This window comes from Rhopilema esculentum, chromosome 16, assembly GCF_057945365.1.
Source record: "Rhopilema esculentum isolate cy_ngs chromosome 16, ASM5794536v1, whole genome shotgun sequence".
NCBI lineage: Eukaryota > Metazoa > Cnidaria > Scyphozoa > Rhizostomeae > Rhizostomatidae > Rhopilema > Rhopilema esculentum.
Genome location: NC_142830.1, coordinates 8881964 through 8903169, shown reverse-complemented (window position 1 = coordinate 8903169; position 21206 = coordinate 8881964). Strand labels below are relative to the sequence as shown.

At 34.1% G+C, this 21206-nt stretch overlaps 2 protein-coding genes across 2 annotated transcripts; one reads left to right on the top strand and one right to left on the bottom strand.

The window, feature by feature from the left end:
• Nucleotides 1-46: 46 nt before the first annotated feature.
• LOC135682693 (uncharacterized) lies at nucleotides 47-5353 on the bottom strand. The gene is made up of 7 exons (XM_065197682.2): nucleotides 5231-5353; nucleotides 4095-4155; nucleotides 2906-3007; nucleotides 2443-2498; nucleotides 2106-2217; nucleotides 1216-1304; nucleotides 47-779 (listed from the first exon to the last, which is right to left on the bottom strand). The coding sequence occupies exons 1-7, from the start codon at nucleotides 5337-5339 to the stop codon at nucleotides 367-369; spliced, it is 942 nt and encodes a 313-aa protein (XP_065053754.2). The 5' UTR covers nucleotides 5340-5353; the 3' UTR covers nucleotides 47-366.
• Nucleotides 5354-8351: 2998 nt separating this feature from the next.
• On the top strand, nucleotides 8352-16282 carry LOC135682230 (all trans-polyprenyl-diphosphate synthase PDSS1). The gene is made up of 9 exons (XM_065197024.2): nucleotides 8352-8992; nucleotides 10946-11045; nucleotides 11925-12055; nucleotides 12380-12633; nucleotides 13405-13514; nucleotides 14005-14085; nucleotides 14640-14753; nucleotides 15329-15409; nucleotides 15654-16282. Exons 1-9 carry the CDS (start codon nucleotides 8664-8666, stop codon nucleotides 15792-15794), a joined length of 1341 nt encoding a protein of 446 aa, XP_065053096.2. The 5' UTR covers nucleotides 8352-8663; the 3' UTR covers nucleotides 15795-16282.
• Nucleotides 16283-21206: the final 4924 nt, after the last annotated feature.

Here is a 21206-nt window from a genome sequence, read left to right as displayed (position 1 = left end):
CCACATTTATCTATCATCCACAAAATTTCAAAGAAATGTAAATAAGTGACTTTCCTTGATGGCATTGTAGTTTTGCAATCAAACAGTACTGTCTCAGAAATAATCGTCAACTGATACATTGAAAAGTATGATAGTGTCGCGTTGTGAAATGCTTGCTAAAGTCCCCAGCTCCAGCGTTAAACGTCTAGTTCACAATAATATGTTAGTCTAACTGGCTACAGAAATGAACAATATCAAAACAGAATAGCTGTTTAATATTGCAGCATATTGAAAAACAGCGTCTAATACTGCTCCCATTGAATATCCAACTTTCAAATGAAGAGATCTGCAACATACAAAACGCAAAATATTTAAACGACATTTCATTTAGACAATATTTAAATCATTCTTATGCCTGTCTTTCTTAGACTTTTTCTTCTTGGCACTAGCAAATTTTTCGATCTTCTTGCTTTCTACACTTTTTATTTTCAGATTATTTAAGTCATGCTTATTTCCTTCGCGACAAACACCTAGCTCTGCCAAATTCTTTTCGCTTCTTCTGCGTTCTTCATCAAAATCTTCCCCATTATTTACATTAAAATCCCTTTTGTCTTTTCGCTTTTGGTCAGGAAAATCCGCATTTTCAGACCTTTCTTTACACTCCTTTACTTTTTTCTTCTTCTTTTTAGCTGTTGTTGTGCATACGGAATCATTTGCTCCATGTTTATTTCCAAGTGTACTAATGCACTCTCCAGAATGCTCATTGTCCTTTTTCTTCTTTTTGCGACCACTGAGTATACCTACGAAAAAAGCATAAAGCAAGCAATTAAACATGAATAACTGCATGAAAAAATAAGATGTGAAGTAATAATTGTTATTCTAATGAGAGTTAATTCTTAACACGTTTATCTCGGTCTAATTACTCTATTTTTAACCGCGGTAGAAGCAGAATAGCTCTCTAAATACACTGAAGTGATATAATTGACATGACACAAAAATTGCCCTTTTGGGGGAAAGTCTTGAAGTTCACAAAAAAACAAGCTCAAGGTTACCATCAAAAGCGTCACTGACTTGTTTTAAGCTGAACTATTTCCAAAAATGGTCAATATAACGACAGAGAATCGAAAGTAAACTTGAATACAGAAAGGGTAACTAAACAAAACAGAAAATATTTCTTTGAACATATAGGTTATTTAGTCCCAAAGCCTCGCATTTTCTGACGTAATGCGAACTCACCGCTGTTTTGTAATGGAGCTGCGTTCATAACGATGAAATCAGAGGAAACAACAGCCTCGCGTAACTTTGCTTCATTTTCTTCTGAATCACTAAAAGACAAATATTTTCTCGAAGCGTCATAAAAGTAGCATAATCTGCAATTGTATGAAGATATAAGCCGCAAATTTATTAACAAAGGGACACTTTAAAGACTACAAATTATAAGCTGTGTCGCAAAGAAGACCCTTGCGTAGCTATATGAAATCTATCCCTTCCTAGACCAGCAAATTGCCTTTTAGTACAATGCTTCAGGATTTGGGCAACTATAATATCTTCAATGTTCTTTGGGTCAACTAAAAGGCATTCTTGTTTCTGCATTCTAACATTTTTCCACAACACTTCAGCTTTCACTTCACACCACACTTCCATAATATTGTTTATGGTTCAAGAAAAACAGCTGATTCGATTATCTTATTTTATGTGGATCTATTATTATTCTTCAGTTCGCATTTGCAGTTTCTGCTTTAAGGTGTATCGCTTATACATATCGATCTCCTGACAGACGGACACATAAAGCACATTAGCAGTTTGCAAGCAAGTAGCTTTAGTTATTCGATTCAGAAAATAAGCACTCCATGTGTTGTACCTTAACTCCTTATCCCTGCTGATAAATGGTTATATTGTAACTATTAAGTCTCTGGCAAGTTTTTAAGTTTTTAATTGCGGATGAAGGTCAGACAACAGGAAAAGAGTGACACGGGAAGAACCATCCTTGTTTTGGCTGTTCGTTCTCTGAGAAAGGATGAACACTGGACTCAAATATTGAAATACTTGTTCCATGCAAATCAAAATATGTTGCTTAATATTTTCTATTATCACCCAGTAAGAAAAAACAAGAACAAAATGCAAACCTGCTTGACGAGAATTGTCGCTTCTTTTTTGGTGTCCAGTTTTCACTTTCACTAGCCTCTTGTAAACTGGCCATATTCAAGATTACCTGGGATTTTCTGAAAAGTCTTATACCTAAAACAATACGCTTTGTTACTAAAATGGCAAAGAAAGTGATCCGCGCCAAAAGGAGAAAATCCGCACTACAAGGAGAACGACACAAACCAATTAAAAATCAAACCTGTTTAATTTAAACTCCAAAACATTGAAGATAAAATGTCCAAATAAAAAACCAATTTGTCCTATAATAATTATCATTGCTAAACATTTCTTTTCTTAAAGAAATTTATTAACACGTACCACTGTCTTCTTTGTTTAGAAATGTTTTCGGGATCTTCTCCACTGTTCCTATGAGACTTAAAGAAAATTAAATGAGCGTATTTCACTATAGACATGATTTTGATTGAATAAAGAAGCGAATATCTCGTTCTGTTGACAAAAACAGACTTTGGATGCATCACATTGACAACAATCATTGACAACAATCAATATGATAAACTAGAGGCAGACAAACTTTTGTGTACTGCACTGGTGCTGACAAAGCAAATGTGGGTTGGGGATTTAAAGAAACTGATCAGCTCTAAATTTTCCTTGCTACCTCAAGATTAAATAGTGACACAGCATCAGATTCAACTGATCAGAACTTTCAATTAGGGCTTTCAAGGACACTTTCTGTGCTTTAGATGTGCATTGAAAGCTTTTGATAAGTCCTGCAAAAGGCCAATAATAAAGCAGCCAACCTGAAAAAGGGGATATCTCATACCTATCTAGGAATTCTGATAGACGCTTTGATAAAAAAATCTTGACCTCCGGAGACACTTGTAGGCCATTTTCCTCAGTACCATCATCCAATTCTCTACTGTTCCTGAAAGGCAAAACAATATACACTTGCTTGATTCGATTAATGATTACCTAAACATAAGAATCTGGAGTATCTCAAAAGACACAGTGTACACAACATGGCAAAGTTGAAACATAGTGGCATGGCAAAGTTGAAACATAGTATACAAAAGAACGTATACAAAGCCTCATTTCATTGCCAAGAGCATAGAATTAAAAGATGCATAACTAGAAACCTTTGACATACACCTTAATAGATGTATATTTTTCACATTGATAAGGCAATGACAGTGAATGTTTAATGCTTTTGTTTAAGCAGGCCTTTGTAATCTACTTCTTGTGCTAAAATATCCAATAAAGAGGTTTTTTTACTAACTTAGGATCTTTCACTAGATGAGATTACTCTTGACAAAATTTTCTGTATTTCAGTTTCATTCTATATTTTGATCCTGGTGTTGTTTGGGGCAGACTTGGCCGTTTGAGGCAGGCAGTTGCTTTTTAAGGACTGGTACGAAACTGTCAGCTTTCAAAATTTTTTAATCTTAGAATTTCCAGTACTAGTTGAATTTATTAGTTTTGCTTAATAAAAAATGTGCATGTTCCTGTGGCAACAAACTCGGAAATAACTAACTTTTAAGTACTCAAACATCAAAATAGTTTTCGAATGAATGCTAGTTTGTACTAATGTTATCACAAAATCACACTTATGTGATTTAATTTTGGTTCTGTTCAAATCTTGTTAGTGAGAGTGTTACTTGTTGATTTGCGACTATACAAAACTATCCTTTTATTCATGTCGGAGAATCACCATCTTGTTTTGTAAAATTAGCTGTTAAAGACTGTTGTTAATTCATATACTTTTATTGATGACTTTCGAGAGACTGAAAATTGCCTGCCTGACTTTACTGAGGAGAATGATGTACCGCTTGCTTGCTAAAATGCTCATGGCCAGGCCTGGTTTGAGGATCTAAAATACAAGTAACTTGTGCCAAACATATAAATATACTGTTTGGCCATCATTTCATACCACAAATCACAACAGTGCTGATACTTTTGTATGAGGCTATGAAATACTTTAAACCCTGACTGTAATGTATTAATAGATATATCACCTCAAACTTGGTTTTGATTTGAAGTCTTTACTGCTGTCTGTGGTCTTTGATGAAAATTTACCTGGAAATTAATCATATTTGGTAGTAGAATTAATAAAAGTTTCAAGTTGCAATCACAAAATTCATTAGAATTAACAATAATGTTAATTCATTAGTATATATCAGTAAATAAACTCCTCTCTCATAAGCTCCCCTTTAAAGTGCTGAAAAACAATAAGCCCCCAGGGGGCTTAAAAGATAATTTACGGTATATATGTTTTCTAAATAACATTGAAGTTACTTGTTTCGTACCAGTTACTTGTGCTTTAGGCCCTCTAACAACATCAGAATAAAAAAAATCAACTGAAAGATTCATCAATCTTCCATATCAAGAGTTCTTTCAGGAATTTTGTGGCTTGGTGCATACTTTCTGTTCTCAAACAATTTCTGAGTTGGCATATATTGACCAAAATTGGATTCCCAAGATTGCTTTAGACATTGTCATCTTTTGCCAAAAATTTCTTGGGCTGCTGTAAAACAAGACCTAGTTAGGTTCATTCTTGACTCTCCCTAGAGACTCTTTAACTTGAGAAACTTATTTTAAACTTTGTTGAAATTTCAGAATAATGGGTTTTCAAATCACCAGATATCACAATTTTCTGTCATCCAGGTACCAAAATTTCCCCATGCGATCAGCACCAATCATCTCCAGATCTTCTAGCAAAGACTTTGAAAAACATGAATTACAAGGACACCACTTCTCAAGATACTTGATTCTTTTTTTTCAAGATACTTTGTAATTGACCTACCAAACTTGAACATAGCATGAGACCGGTTACAAAGTATCTTGGAAACAGTAGTGATAAAGGACGTTGGAAAGAAAGAGCTTGAAACATTAATTCCTTGCTTGTGCTGGAGCTTTGACACTGCAAGAAAAATGCCAAGAGACAGAGATTCCTTACCAAATGAACTGTCTTATACTAAAATTTCCTTTACAAAATCTTTCGAAACTTTTTGCCGCGTCTGTGACCATTGACAACTCCATTCCATTCCAGTTCCACCGTCGTCATATGTCGACTCCATTCCATTATTGCGTATAGAAAATTGCAATTTTTGGACCATTGACAACGCCATTATGAATAAATTTAAGTTCCTACCTGTTTCAAAGATAAAACTGTCAGCTACAGCTTCTCTCAGCCGTGCAGACTCTTCCTCGTCAGATGAAGAATCATCATCCGAAACTTCGTTGCCGCTTCTTCCCGCCATGTTTAGAAACGCATTTGTTCATGTGGTTGCTGTTGTCCATCGTTTTTCAATAAACGAGTTGCAGGAAATTTTGATTCTTCGGTAGGGGGGGAATAAAGGCAAACAGCTGCTACCATCGGCATCACCAGAATTTTGAATCATCTTTCGTCTCATTCATTTTGAAATATTTATTCAGGATATGGAAAAACTTAGTCCTAAAAAAAAACTTTAAAAAATTTTAGAAAATAACTTCTAGAAAAAAACAAAATTTACTAATTAAAACCGAATAACATTATTAAAATCTACAGTCACAAGGAAAAGCTATGAGATATTTGAAGATGTTTTTAAAAGACTCTTGATGTGCATAATTTCCACTGTTGATAGTTGATATTTTACTTATTTGTAGTTTAGATCAAACAATTTGTATTGCCTATTAATCTATTGCCTATTGCCTATTAATCTATTGACATTCCTCAATTGCAATGAGTTCATCAATAACAATAATTTGAACTTTTCTCTTGTTTACTGTGGAGAAGAAAACTGTAGTATCGTAAGAGTACATTGCTGTATTTCTTTTTTTCACTGTGAATGGAAGGCTATTGGCATAGATGAAGAAAAGGAGCCCCAATTCCGATGTTTTTATCGTAGCGAAGACGTCATCTACTTGATAAAATACCCTTTTCTTATACTTGTCAGTTCTTCAATTGTTGGACACACAATGAAATTGTTGAAAAGTTGTATCAAATGCCTTGAGCTAGGTATCAAATACCACTTTCAAAACAGTCATAAAATCGAAAAGAAGTTTTCAAATTGTAGTGAAAATACTGAAAAAAATGGGATAGGGCTATAAAAAGGTAGTTAAGCACTAACAAATATATTTTTAAACTTTCCCTACATAACCTGAAAGAACTTAAGGTAAAACGTCTTAAAGTGCTAGTTCAGTTATACCTGTTTGAACTTTCCAGTGATATAACGGAAAAACAGATTTTTCTAGAGAATAAGTGTTGTTTTGGTCATGTTCATAGGTTCTAGAACCTCGATCAAATTACAGCGATTTGTCTGAGAATTTATATTTATTCGGCAAATCCTTATCTCTGCAAATTTATAGTCTAATGGGCCTTATATAAATTTAAGATTTTTATTCTAGGTTGTGAATATGTGGTTTTTGATTCCATACATATATGGGCAAGATGAAGTAATAGTTCGATGATTTTATCTTGATATGAGTCATGTAGTGTATTCTTTTATGTTATAAAGCTTAAAGAAAATTTTATCGATATATTTTGTTAAGATGTTTCATACCTTGCTTTCTATACCGTTATGTAGAATGCTTTGTTTAATTTTTGTCATGAATATTATTATTTTTATGCAAAAAGGTCTTTTGTTGTAGTCTGTTGTATTGGTCAATAAAACTTACCGTTGCATGTAAAAAATATCACCATATTTTTGTTTTTTGCTTCTATGAGATTTTGGTTTCTGTGACTGTGTGTATATTGGAAGTACGTAAAACACGAATTATATCCTTAATAAGTATTGAGAATTTATCGAGATAGATACCTTCGCGGGCTTTAGGAAGTGAGTAAAATACAGGCAAGCAAGAGCTTACTTTTAATTCATTGCTGTAACTATTTTATTGAACTGGAAAAGCTGGATGATTTTGATAATTTTTTTAATGTAAAAAAAAGGATTTTCTAAATTGGTCTAAAGATTTATAGATTTAGAAGATTTGGGACAGTTTTTGTAAAGGCTAGTAATAGCTGCTTTAATTTTACAGATATATTTGTGAACGTGTTGTTTGTGTACTTGTTGAGGCTTTCACTTCCATTTACAATTAGAGCATTCCTTTTGAATTCAATGGTGGGTTTGTTTTGTTATTCATATAAGAAAGCGCGTGTGAAAACAATAATTTTTTAACTAAATAAAAATCCGTGATACAAATCCTTGCAATTTTCTTATAAAATCAGGAATAAAATTATGAAATTGTAAAGTCAAGTGATTTACGAGCTGCATTTTTCAATCCTTCCATACTCATAGTAAATTTTTTCTACTTTCATAACTTAATTTAAAATGGCTCTAGCTAGAGTCGAAACGTTTTAATTGATTTTTGTCTACTGGGTATGCCTAACTAACTTTGTCAAATCTCGGTCTGTAAGTTTTATCGTTTATAAGTCGTTTAATCCAATTTAATTAAAGATATTGAAATAGAAATTAAAAAATGAATCCTTTCTGCTCTACTGAGTATTTTCTATAAAATCAGGAATAATCAGGAAATTTTAGGCAAAATTATGGTGCTTCAGGAAAATTTGTGTCTAACACCGCCAGGCTACCGTGACGGCCCTGAATACTTTTCTCGATCCCAAATTCTTTTATGTTATTGGTTCGGAAATTAGAAAAGTTTGATGAAATAAGGTGAGATCAAATCCAGTGAGACAAAACAATAATTCGACGTGAGCATAAACTAGCTTGGCTTTGAAATGTGTTTGCTCTTGAGATTTGACCAGAGATTTGACCATAGATTACAATATTTCATTGTTTACTGGCCTTTTCCGTCACAGGAAAAAAGCTAAATCAATTTGATTAGAATTTATGGTATTATGGTTCCATCTGTTAGCGTTGTTAATTTTTTATCTTTATGTTTGCCAAGAATTGTCACAGGATTCAATCTTCGTCACGAAGACTTCGTGTTCAAATAAGGCTGTGCCAAAAATTTGCCTTTAGCATCATTCTGTTGGTGATTTCTGTTTTGTCAGATGAAACACAAATCATATTCGTGTTAGATAGGCTTGGCAATTTTTAGTAAAGAGGTTGTGGAACGAATGTCAATTCTCTCATACATTAATTTTATGACTAAGCTAAGCTTCACATAGCCCTTTTTGCAACCTCATTTAGTCACACAAATGGAGCACACTATTTTTTTAATGGAAACCATGTCTAGAACATGAATGGAACACACTGATTTTTATCTGGCTTTTTGATGGGGAATTGGCTTTTTTACGTAAAATTTCAAAATTTCTCCATGAACACGAGGCTGCAGCCTCCAGGATAATTTGGCCTAGCATGTGGATGGTTGGAAGTTGTGTAATTATATGGCACCGAAGTAAGTGTTTGGCTGGTCTACAAAGACAATATACCTGGGCATCATTAATGCGATGATATTTACTAATCAAAGCGAGCTTTTGTGGTTATTACACTGGTAATTGTCTTACAGAAACGTTTTCACCCTGTCACTGGCAAAAGAAGGCAGGCCTCTATAAACTGTACTGGATATCTCTTTGGAGGGGTCTTCCAAGTTTTAGCAGCGATATCTTTCCACAGCCATATTCAGCTGCTGTATAATCAAAAGTTATGACAAACCAACTAACTTGGATAGTGAATTTTGCTTTTCGAGGGACAAGGAAAGAGTTCAGAACACTTTTTTCGAGATTATATGGCAAGTCTTGTCGACGGAGTTTTGTCACAGTTTTCAGAAAGGAAGAAATTGTTAGAAAAGGATGCCTGGAGGGTCTTTGCAAGTTCGACAGATTTGGTTCTCGAAAATTTAATTACACATATTCACGGTATACCGACCACAAAAGTGATGTTTCTTGCAGAGATCTTGTCCTTCTACAAGGGAAGCAACATGGTGGAATTTGCTTATCATCATCTGTGACAAGCAGTTATTATACACAGCAAAGGTAAACAACAGTCTTGGATCTTTCATCTAAGGAAAAGTGTTACTTAACATACCATACTGGACCAACAAAATCGTATGCCACATATCAGTAATAACAGATTGCACCAGTTCCTGACTGTATAGTATGGGAGTTTCCAACAAGATCTTTGGTGTGCAAGAGCAAAATTTATAGTGTATAAGTGTGCACTTCCACTGTCCATGTTAGATTGCACAACTATGCTAGAGCCCAATTATGTCAAATAAATGGCGAATAATAAGAAAATGCATATGATTGATAGTTAACCCCCCCCCCTTCTTTAGCCTTTGTTGTCAAACAAAGAAAGTATGCACATTTAATGGTTCCCTTGATTGGTGTGTTAATAATAAGATCATGTGCATTTAAGACGGCCCATGTAAAAACTTACTTGTGCACCTAAGAAGTCAGTTGAAATTTGTTTAGAAGATGTCCCAGGGTTATCAATTGATTCTGGTAATTCTGATGAAGATAAAGACACTATAATTGATTAATTAGACTTTCGAAGCTGCTAGTCAAGTTTTCTAAGAACATTTGTATGATATTTTTGTAATAAAAAATAGACAGGGGCATTTTTCTAAAAAAATTTTCTTAACATTTTTGATAAGCCCCCTCCCTCTAAAATTCCCCCCTCACTTTTAGGCCCCTCCAGGACTAAAAAATAAGCCCCCTGGGGGCTTAATATAGCTTTTACGATAATTACCAAGTCAATGTAAGATTTTGTCACTCTTGATTACCAATTATGCTCTTGATTATGCTCTATTAAGCCCAGGGGACTCATTTATTTTCTAAGTCCTAGAGGGGGGCTTAAAAAGAGGGCTTGTTAGAGATAGGAGGCTTTTTAAAAATTTGAAGTAAAATGTGTTTTAAAAATGCCCTTTTAAAAATTTTGACTGAATTTTAAGGCACACAAGCAAGTCTTTACATAGGCCGTATTCAATGCATGGGATCTTATCACCATCACACCCATCAAGGGACACACCAAATGCACATGTTTTCTTTTTTTGACATATTTGTTACGAATACATGTTGGGATCATTATAAAAAAGTTTCTTTTGTTAGTGTCTATAACACTTGAATGACAAAAGCTATTTAGTAGTTTGGTACCACAAAGCTCAAAAATTTGCAAGAAAAAGTTGTAACATCAATTGTGTTTCTTGCCACTGAAGGGGGGTATATCATATAGATAGAATTGTTAAAGAAGTAGCCCAAAATCATTCACTGCCAAAATTTCCTTACTTAAAAAAAGAAATGATGCATAAATTTTGTCTTATTTTTATCATCAGGATCATAGGTATAGTTTTTTGTGATAGATCAAGGCTAAATCTAATCAAATTGTGACACCCCAAAATTCTAAAACAGCTTGCAAACGTAGAAGCAGGTTAAACTGAAGTATGCTAGTGCCCATAGAACCATAAATCTACTGAATAATTATCCTACCAATATTGTTTCCCTTAGAACAATTCTCTGAGATTTTTACATGCTCTTGAAGTTCCTTGAGGGCTTTCTTTATTTGTTTAGAATGGATGACAGGGTATGACTTGTCTTGGAGAGAATGAGCACTGTTTAAGCTACAAACTTAGCTCACAAATAACGCAAATACCAACATAAAAGATTTTGCCAAAATATTATGTTTAAATACAAGCTTTCATGTTATTATAATGGTATGGATATTTTATGCATTGGTTTATCAAAAGTTACTGGACATCTATACTACTGCAGTCAAGTTTATACCCTTTATTATTCAAGCGTTTGTAAATCATAAAACAAACATTTTCTTTAGAAATTATCTTTAACCAGCTTTAAAATATTGGGCCTTGTTTCTGTAGGAGTTGTTTAAAATCTTTTGTAGGCCATTCCTATAGCTTCAAATTATAAATAATTTCAGTACTTTTTTCTGTCTATCACATTGCTAGTTTTATATTTTATTTTTTGACACAGGAATTACACCACACAGATTTGTGGCCAGTCACTTGCTGATACAGATTTGTTTTCCACTGTTAAAAAAGATATTTCAGACATGTTAAGCGATATAAGACAGGTATGTAATTTTCATCTTTATTTGCATATGCCAAGAATATAACTGAGAAAATTTTATGTAATATTTTCATGTATTACAGCTGCTTGTGTTATTTGTTAATCTGGTATATTTATATGCAATAATTCAAACTAGACATTCTAATATAGACATCAATTTCTAGCAGATAAAATATTCTCATATTAAATATTTATTTTCATTTTTTTATTGTTTTCACACTTATATGTAAATATATGCTAAAAAGTCTTTTTTGTTTAATATGAATCTTTTATTTACATTCTTTTCTTTACTTTTTTTGTTTAATATGAATCTTTTATTTACAGATTCTACTTATATGAAAGCTGTATTTATCTCATAAGAATTGCAGTAAATTGTTGAATGAAATCGAATTTGTAAAGGTTTTTTGTTAAAGTGACCAAATTTACTCTTTTTTAGAAAATGTTAATTATTTTACCCTATTTGCTTCAACTATCAGTCTCTTGAGCTTTTGCATTGGCTAAAATTTTATAATCCATCTGCCTAGAAATTTTTGGAAGCCAAATTTCATAAAGAAATTTTTGGAAGCCAATTTTCAAAAAGAAATTTTCTTTGCAGTAGCATATTGCCAAGAGCTTTTGCAGTTACAGAGGATCTCATTCAGTTATAATTCCGTATTCGGAATGGAATGAATCAAACGTAACAAAAGTGTATCTAAAAATAGTGAAAAGTTTGCAAGAAAATAACATGAAAAAATATTTTGAAGTGTATTTTTAGCTAGTGCATTGAACTTTGTTGCAAAAAGTGTCCTTTAACTACTGTGCCCCCACATTTTCCAAATGCCTCCTATTTCTTTGTTACAGTAAGTATTATGGAGGTAGCATTATTGATTTTTACTCTTCACAGGAACTCAGAACACCTATTGGTAACCTTGAAAGTTGTAGCAATTATTATTTTGATGGACAAGGGAAGTACATTCGACCAACAACCATATTTCTAGCTGCAAAGCTCTGCAATGTTCACATTAATAAGAAGAGGTAAGATTATCTTTCTGATACAATCATTGCAAAAAGTACTTGGAACTCGCAAAAAAGCATTCTTTCTTATCCCCAAGTAAATCAACATTGTTCAAAGGGGGCAAGAGGAATGACTGAAGTTGCCCTTGGAAACTGACGTTAGTGTACCAAGACTTTTGAAAAGCAGTATAGGTATATCTATGATTGTAAAAAGAAAGTTTCCTTTTTTCAAGGTTACATTTATTTAATTTAGTTGATAAAACGTTTAGTCTTTTAAGGGTAATGGGAAGGCTTTACATAATTCAATTGAACTGATATTGAGTCATTTTTATGAACATTCTTCAGTGATATGATGTATGGACAGAAGCGAATTGCAATGATATCTGAAATGATTCATACGGCCAGCCTTTTGCACGACGATGTCATTGATGAGGCAACAACAAGACGTGGAAAGAAATCGATAAACATGGTATTTACTGACAAACAAACGATTCTGGCAGGAGACTACATTTTGTCTAGGGCCTCTATTGCTTTAGCACGACTTGGAAATTGTAGGGCTGTTGAACTGATTGCGGAAATAATCGAGGACCTCGTAAAAGGTATGGAATTTATATAAGATTTTTGTGAAAATGAAATTTCAACCAATGTACTTTATTTTATTTTTTGATAAGTGGAATCAATTTATCAAAACGTGTTTTGAGTGAAAGGCTGCTCGTTTTCATTAAACTTGGTACCAAGAGGAATGTTTTCTTGATGAAAATTACTTCAAATTACAAATCTCTTCCCCAGTTATTTCAAATATTGTCAAAAATGGTATTGGATTTGGTAATTTTTTAAATGCATGTATCTTGCCTAATATAAGCTGTCCGCAATTATTGTTTTTTGAGAATTGTTTGAATGTGTTAGGATGTCCTTGGCTATTCCTATGTTTAACTTAATATCTTTGAATTTTTCTATGAGAAAGCAATTTCTTCAAGATTCGAACTGGTATTGCTGCGATGCAGTCGGTGGTGGTTTGGTTCAAAATGAGGAGCCCGTTTCTATAGAAATCCCCTCCTACTCTTTTTGTGCAACCAAGATTTCAACCTGTTTTTTTATAAATCAAAAGTTGTCTTTTACAATCTATGTGACACTAATGAGGTTACAGTGTAGAAGAAAGTTACTAAAATGAAAGCCATGAAATTTCTAGCAGTTGATAAAGGGATAAGCCCATTATGTTACCGCCAGCTTGATCGTATCGAGATCTTTATGTAGGAAATCATTATCTTAGTTCAGTATAATTTCTTAAATTATCCTTAGGCAATAAACAATATTTAAATGCAGATTATGTTTATTGTCGAAATATCATTTTAATCATCTGTTTTTCGTAGGCGAGATTATGCAGCTTTTCATTGATGATGACCCCAAAAAACGATTCAGTGATTATCTAGAAAAGACGTACTTCAAAACAGCAAGTCTTCTCGCCAATAGCTGCAAGGCTGTATGTTAATTGTAAATTAAGTTAATCGTGTACTCAATTAATCCTATTTTTAGTTAATCAAACATCTAGCAATTCTACATCAGTTTATCCTATACTTGGTTATTCCAACAATCAAAGAATGTTTCTTCAATAATCCTACATCCTGCTCTTGGTCACTCTGTCACTGAAAGACATTTGGTCATTCTGATTGAAAAGACCTACTCATGATTTAGACCTGTGGTTTCTGTTGTTAGTACTTATTATATACCCCTTCTTTCCAATACTTAGACAAAGTCTTAAGAAATATATATTGATACCTAACGAAACCTATCAAGAGGTGACTAGCTATTAAAAATAAATATTTTGAAAACAGAAATAACGCCTTTTAGTATTTTGGTCTAGGTTTTATTTGAAGTTAAAGCTAATAGTTTAGATGTTGCAGGTCGTGTATCAGTAAGTTCTGCATTCTAGTGCTTTTGCGTTTATAAACATAGTCTCATCTTGTCTCCAGGCTGCGGTGTTGGGAGATGCAGACGAGGAGGTACAAGATGTTCTGTTTAGATTTGGCAGAAATATCGGAATCGCCTTTCAGGTACAATAATCTCACTGGTTGCTTTTTATCGCACTACGTTCTAGATAAAATCAACTTTATCCTAGTTCATTTTACCCTGGACCAAAAGCAAGCAGATGTAAATATTTGCTTAAGAAATTTAAAGCGTTTAGCTTAGAGCAACTGAACCGCAGGTTGGGGAAAAAGACAGTTTGCAATGTATTTATCTCAAGCTGCTTGTTAAGGTAATTGTGCAGTTTATAGTGTGAATTCCGAGAACCGATTTTAATGTATCTATCCAACCTTTTTAATGGTCATCGGCAGGAGTGCAATACTATTATCTAGCTCGTTATTGTCAAGTTATTGACAAGTTATTGTCAAATAAATTGAAATTTTGAATTATCAATGCAAAATCAATATGCTGGCCGATCTTTTTTCATAATATCGAATAGCCATTTATTCAATGGACGACGACGATAACATGCAATTCAAATATTCAGCGCAATAATGCTTCTAGTTGAATGATGTCACATCTAGCCTTTAAGCTACAGAGCCAGGGTTTAAAATACCACTAATCGCACTTTTCAAACTTGTAGCTCGTGGATGACACACTTGATTTTACATCCACGTCAACCCAACTCGGAAAGGCTGTTACAGCTGATCTAAGCCTGGGCTTAGCCACTGCTCCCGTTCTCTACGCAGCAGAGTGTGTAAGTGATCTCATTTTTTCGTCAAAACAAATGTGTTGCTTCTTGACTTGAGCTACCACATCCGTACATGGAGGTTTTTTAAGTTGAAATTGTTTCTTATATATCCGGATAAGACATGTTCAAATCTCATTTCTTAAAAATTATCTTTTTGCAATATCTCTGTTACCTATGCCTGGAATCGCAAGGATGGGCGTCCCTCCGGAGGAGCAAGCAAGCGTCGAGAAGGAGGGGAGTGATCGCTCTCAGCGCTCACTCGTTCCTCTGGAAGATCTTCCACCCCTCGCACCGCAGGCATAGGCAACAAGGAAAACACAAACAGATATTATCAAGGAATTAAATTTGAAAAAGTTTATATCTGGATGGTAACTTAGTACTGTAATGAATTGTATGGTTTCTTTCAAGAGTCACATTAGCACACGCAAAATTGAAAAACCTATGGTCAAGGTCTTTTGTAAAGAGTTTTGTGGGTATCTGTTCATCTTTTCAAAAGTTTCTGTTAAATTGAAAGGATTTCTTGACATAGTTTCATGTTATTGCCGTTATTTTTTTTGAAATCGACATAACTTTCTTTTTAGTTCCCCGAGCTAGAGCCATTGATATCAAGACGATTTTCTGAAAAGGGTGATGTTCAAGAAGCCTTTTACTACGTAAACAAGGTATATTTAACTCATTGATTTATGTTGTACAAAGTTCAAACATTTCAAGTGCGGGACATTCAATTGTAAATACACATTTGTTTACAGTCTTTCACTGAATGCCATTTAAAACATGATATGTTGGTCTCCTTTCAACTCCCTTATTTCTTATGTATTTATTCGAATTTTTCTAAGAATTTCGAATTCGTGTGTTTCAACCGAACTGTATTTTTTTAATACTTAAATTTTATTTTTTTAACTGCAGAGTAATGGAATTTCGCAAACTATGGACTTGGCTGCAGATTATGTAAAAGAGGCCATAAATTCGATAGACCTACTACGACCCTGTCCAGAACGAGACTGTTTAATCGATTTAGCTAATTTTGTTTTAAAGAGAAAAAAGTGAAAATTGATGTATGTATCAATGACCACCGAGCTATTAATTAATTGCTGTTTTTCTATAGTGATAACGAAGTCCACGTTTAGAATCGGTCCATCTTGTAATTGTTATGTAGTTATGTATTATATGTCTGGTTATGATACATGCAATAGATCGATATGTAATATATCTACAATCGTCTCCCAAGAGTATCGCATAACTTTGCTGTTGAATGTTGACATTAATACGGCAATGTTGACAATGTTGAAAATATTGACATGTAGATTATGCTTGTCAATTTTCCGGTCTTAAAAAACTCTATTATGGTTTTTTACCGAAAACTTTATGCTGGTTAGGAAGAAATTGTTTCTCAAATTTTTATTTGAATTATGAATAAGGGAACGACTGCCATTTTAGCTTTAAAGCAGCGCAATACTTTTTGCTCTGTATTTTATTTGAAGATGCTTCTGAATATTTCTGTTGAAGCTAATATAAATTCATATTGTTTGGATAAAGTTGTCCGTTTCATTTTCTGTACCCGTGCTTCCTCCGTGCGTTCAGGTACCTGACATGCAGTAGAGGCCTGTCGCCTATAGAAGCTCTGTTAGCACTAGAAACTTCACTGGCTGCCAATAAAAACTTGCTCATTTTTTGAAAGAGAAACTAGCTTAGTACACCAATACCGGTGCACTGTATCAGGGCACGTCTTTGCGAAATACTTCAGTATGTACATACAATGAGTAAACCATTCAATAAGTGAAGAACAATCTTCTGAAAACGTGGATCGAGTCAAAATTTTCTTGAATGAGAAAATAAGGAATCTAATGGGTGTGAGGTCGGAATGACAGAAGTGAAGGAAGAAATGTATATCAGATTTTTTGAAATTATTAGAGTGGTTAGCATATAGTGATGTTTGGAGAATGATTTTAAACATTTTAACATAACCTTTGAAACCAGTTTTTTGTAGAGCTTACAGGTCACAGAAATCAGACTCTGTAGTAGAATTTTCAGGTTCGGTGTGTCTGCCGCAGGCTGAAGTAACATTTCAAAATGCATAATGTTTCTTTCAAAATCGGAGTTTTGTTATCGGTTTATTATTAATTAAATCCACATGTATATCAACGAATCCTTTCGTTCTAAAAATGTTTTTGTTTCCTCAGTGGTGGACCCTGAATATTTCGGTGATTGTGATTCATAAATATCGATTAAGTATACGATGCAAAGACACTCTTGTATTTAGAAAGCGAGCTCAAAATAGCAAAAAAAAACATTAATTCGGTCCTCTCTCATAGCCATACGGCCCAGAACGCTACACATTTTTTCAAAACGTCATTAAAATCCCTGATCTATGCAGAATAGTAGAAAAATGCTGTTAAAACAGTACAAACCAGATTTTACAGACAAGACCAGAATTTTCATAGGCACAATGATTTTTCTGTAGGCAAATTCCGCCTTTTGTTTTGCAAGGGACATGTACATTCATTCGTTTTCCGTGGCTGATGTTTGTCTAATTCCTGTATTCTCAGTTTATCCGATTTTATACGACTTGTATTCAGTTTCGAAAGATATGCTTTGCTCCAGGGTCCGCGGAAGTGAGGGGGCTGGAGGGGCTAAGCCTCTTTATCATATGCATACACACTTATCATGTACTTAAAACTGTGCAAAGATTCATTTTACTCTTGGCTTTTTAGCTTTTAGCATGTTGAGCTTTTAAGACTTTTTAGGCCCTTCGATCCGTAATATGCTCCTCTGTACCTGCCGTTAAATTTTTTTAGATTCAAATTAAAAATAAGAATCTGGTTCAAGAGTTAATATGTTCTAACATAACAAAACGTTATTTCACTAAAATCTCGAGGCTTTAAAAACAGGGGTAAACTTGACTCTATAAGGCCCTAAAAATCTTCTAATTTAAATTTTTGAAGCGTACACTTGTAAGCAGACACTATAGGCTGTATATAGTGTTTTGTAAAAGGATTTGAGAAATAATTTAGAGGCAAGCAATAATTCCCATGAAAATAGAATTGCCACGATAGTGTTTACGTATTGTAAAGTGATTTTGCTCTTCTAAAATTGTCCAGAAAATTGGTTGAAGAAAGTTTACTGCTGAAATACCAAAAGAATGGTAGTCTATAGCAAGGAAATAGCAGCGAAATGGTGAACATGAACTGAATATATTTTTTGCATAACTGCCCTTTCATAGACAGTGCGAGGAGAGATGGACTCAAAAGAAGAGACAGTCAACAAGTTGTTAAAGCGACTCGTCTGGGAAATGGAATGATCCTAAGCAACAAAATTCACTGTCAGTATAATAATCCAAATCGAAAAAAGCAATAATAAATTATGAAAATGCTTTTCTTACAAATCCTGGAAGTAAATGAATATCGATTATCGAAATGAATATCGACTTCATTGCTCAAAATATCCTGTCCAATGTCATATATAGTTTTTCTTTGTATTTATGCAGGCCAATTCGATTCCTTTACAATTCAGGCATTGATCCTTCCACCCCTTGGGTGACTTTTTTCAAAAAGGGTCTATGATTCTAGGATTTCAGGCAAGTATTGTAGCCAGATTTATAAGCAAAGGCGGACTGGCCGGTCGGCCTACCGGGCAATCTGCCCTCCCAAAATTATTACAATTTTTTCTTAATTTTGCTATTAAATGAAAACTCGTATTGTTTGGTAGGGACCCTCTTCTGTTACCATAACACCGAGACTCTCTCAGGATTAGAGGATACAGAATGAATAGAAAGATCAATTTGCGGTATTTAAGTACTGAAAAAGCATTTTTCAAAATTTGGGGCCCCATGTAAGCAAGGAGAATCCTGGGACCAGGGCTCACTGTCCCTAAGGCAATAGCACGATACATAACTGGAAGTTGCAAAATCTGATAAATTTTCTCTTCAGGCCCGCAGTTTCAATGTTTTCATTTAATCAAAGGTTAAGGTGGTAACGACATGACAATTTTTGTGGCTCAATTTCTAGGAAGGTACATTATTTTAATGCTAATCAAATAGATTTGAGAGAATAGATCAAAACAGCAGAAGGGCTCAACCCCCTCAGCTCAGGTATAGAAAAAGCTATATTTCTATCCATGCCCCATTCCAGTTTAGCAGTCTACGGGCCTGCAAAAATGAATTAGTTTTAGATGTCTCCCATTGTAAACTAAACAAGAAAAAGAAATGAGATACAACTGGAAGACTTAGATGCATTACAAGCTTTACGCTCATATAAATGAAGACATGAATTGACATCTAAACATAGAAAGGAAGACTCGTTACTCTTGAAAGTTTCTTACTGAGAACATTTATTTACTGTCTTCAATAGACAAGACAGGATTTTTTATAATTGCATTCAAATTTGTTCAAAGTTATGTATTTCGGAAATGCTGGGCTTGTCGCTAAAAGTTGAAAATAAGATATTGGCTTTTTGGTAATTGGAAACTATTAGGGAATTGAGAATTATTGTAAATGAAAGCTTACATGCATTGCCTAGGATCGTCCTTTCGTCAAATTTTTTTTATATAGGACCAGAGCCGTCGTTAAGCACTTTCACTTAGGGGGGTGCCAGTCACCAATTTGCCGACAAAATAGGGCGTGGCCCAACATATTTCAATGTGTAGGTGTGGCATTTTGACGCAATTGATTTTGTTTATCAAAGAGAATGTTCTCGTTGATCAATCATCGCTTCAATTTTCGAGTGACTGTGGGTACTTAGGTTTCGAAAGCCTTGAAACAAAACCGAAAGACGAGGTCCCTATTTTTGCGACCACGCCCTTTAGATTGTCTTAAAATGAATTTCAGAATATTTCTTGCAGTCATTTCTTGCAATCGTTTAAAACTTTTAACTATTTTTAGGCATACCTACGTTACATTGATTTCATTCTTAAAATGGAGTTCATTACTACACTTACGTTCAAAAAGTATTGGGACACACTTCGAAACTTCGAAGACATTTTATGCAACAAATTTGGAAAGACTTTTTTAAAATCCTTCTCATTAAAAAAGTACGGCAGCTATTTCCATGAAATTTTCACAAGACATTGTTGATATTTTGAAGCCTTTTATGTACGCCAAAAAATTAAAAAATCATCGACCATAAAATTTCTATAGGTCTCGAGACGAAAACATGGAAGCTCTGAAAACTCAAGAACTGAGTAAAGAGAAGCGTATACAAATTGCTTTCTACTGAAATAAAGCAAATGGATTTCACGATATTGCATCAATTGTCAGCTGCTCATTGAGTGCAGCTTTTCTGGTGTGTAGAAAGTTTTTCGGTACAAGAACAGTAAAAAATTTACCAAGGGTTGGCAGACCGAAGAAGTTTACGACGCCGAGGGACGACAGTTCTTTACTGAGGGAACTGCGAAGTAATAGGTTTCAATCCTTACCAGACATCATGTTGTCATGTAAAAAGAAGCTAAATAATGGAACATAAGCAAAAACATGGCTATAAAGTTATGAAAAATACAAATTTTCCAGCGTTATAAGAAAAACAAATGCTCTCTCAAAGTTAAAATTAATCATCGACGATGAGTTCAATGGCTTCTCCTTGAATGTTACGCAATTTTAAAAGTAGCTTGAATAAATGCAATAATTTAATAAAATTGTAGCATTTTCGTCGATGAAGTAAACTTTTTTTGAAGCTTAAAAGTTTGATTTTATAATTTCTTTGATAATTTTTTTTGTTATGCAAACGTGAAATTAAAAAGTTGTATTTGTTTGGACAGCTCTAAAATGTTTGGAAGGTCATGTGACTTTGCCATTGTTAGGCCATACAACCCTTCTGCATATTTTGTTGTTATAATCAGGAAAATCGAAAGAATCCTTTGTTTTCTTGGTTATGCTTCATAAGTTGAAGCATTTTCCTAACTTTTTATTCCATTTTGGGGAAACGTAGGCCTAGATTATTTGTAGAAAGACTGCCCAAATCTGAAAAAGTTTCCGTTGCAAAACCGAATCCAACGGAACGCCATAATTCGTTTATCGAATTCGTCCCAATACTTTTTGAACGTAAGTGTACTTTAGGCCCCCTCAACCTCAAGGCCCTGAGGCACTTTGCCCCCTTTCCCTGCTTACAGTGGCTTCCAGTACCTCCAGGATCAACGTTCAGAGTTTTTCAATAAACTTTGACCCTTCCCTAAACCCCAAACTTTAGGAAGAAATTAGGTCGCCTTGGACATTGGACATGCATTTTCTTGCCATCCTTGTAATGTCATATTTCGAAAATTTTTCTTGAATTCGGCCAGAATTCCTAACCATGGTGGTGGCCTTCATTTAAGCCCTGAACAATCTAAACATTTTACCCACTCCCCTACTTCATTAACGTTTCTCCATCCCTGCCTATGCTACAGTAAATCCCCGCATATAAGAACCTCCTTTTTTGAGGCAAAAGTCAAAGTAATTTTAAAGTTCTCTTTCGTTAAAGTGTAAAAAATGTT

Excerpts from the sequence above, each read along its gene's own strand:
- LOC135682230 (XM_065197024.2), top strand. The coding sequence starts at position 8,664 with ATGACAAACCAACTAACTTGGATAGTGAATTTTGCTTTTCGAGGGACA. Across the intron at positions 8,993-10,945 it reads AGTTATTATACACAGCAAAG|GAATTACACCACACAGATTT; the intron begins GTAAACAACAGT and ends TTTTTGACACAG. Across the intron at positions 13,515-14,004 it reads TCGCCAATAGCTGCAAGGCT|GCTGCGGTGTTGGGAGATGC; the intron begins GTATGTTAATTG and ends TCTTGTCTCCAG.
- LOC135682693 (XM_065197682.2), bottom strand. The coding sequence starts at position 5,339 with ATGGCGGGAAGAAGCGGCAACGAAGTTTCGGATGATGATTCTTCATCT. Across the intron at positions 4,156-5,230 it reads CAGTTTTATCTTTGAAACAG|GTAAATTTTCATCAAAGACC; the intron begins GTAGGAACTTAA and ends ATTAATTTCCAG. Across the intron at positions 3,008-4,094 it reads AAATCAAAACCAAGTTTGAG|GAACAGTAGAGAATTGGATG; the intron begins GTGATATATCTA and ends TTTGCCTTTCAG.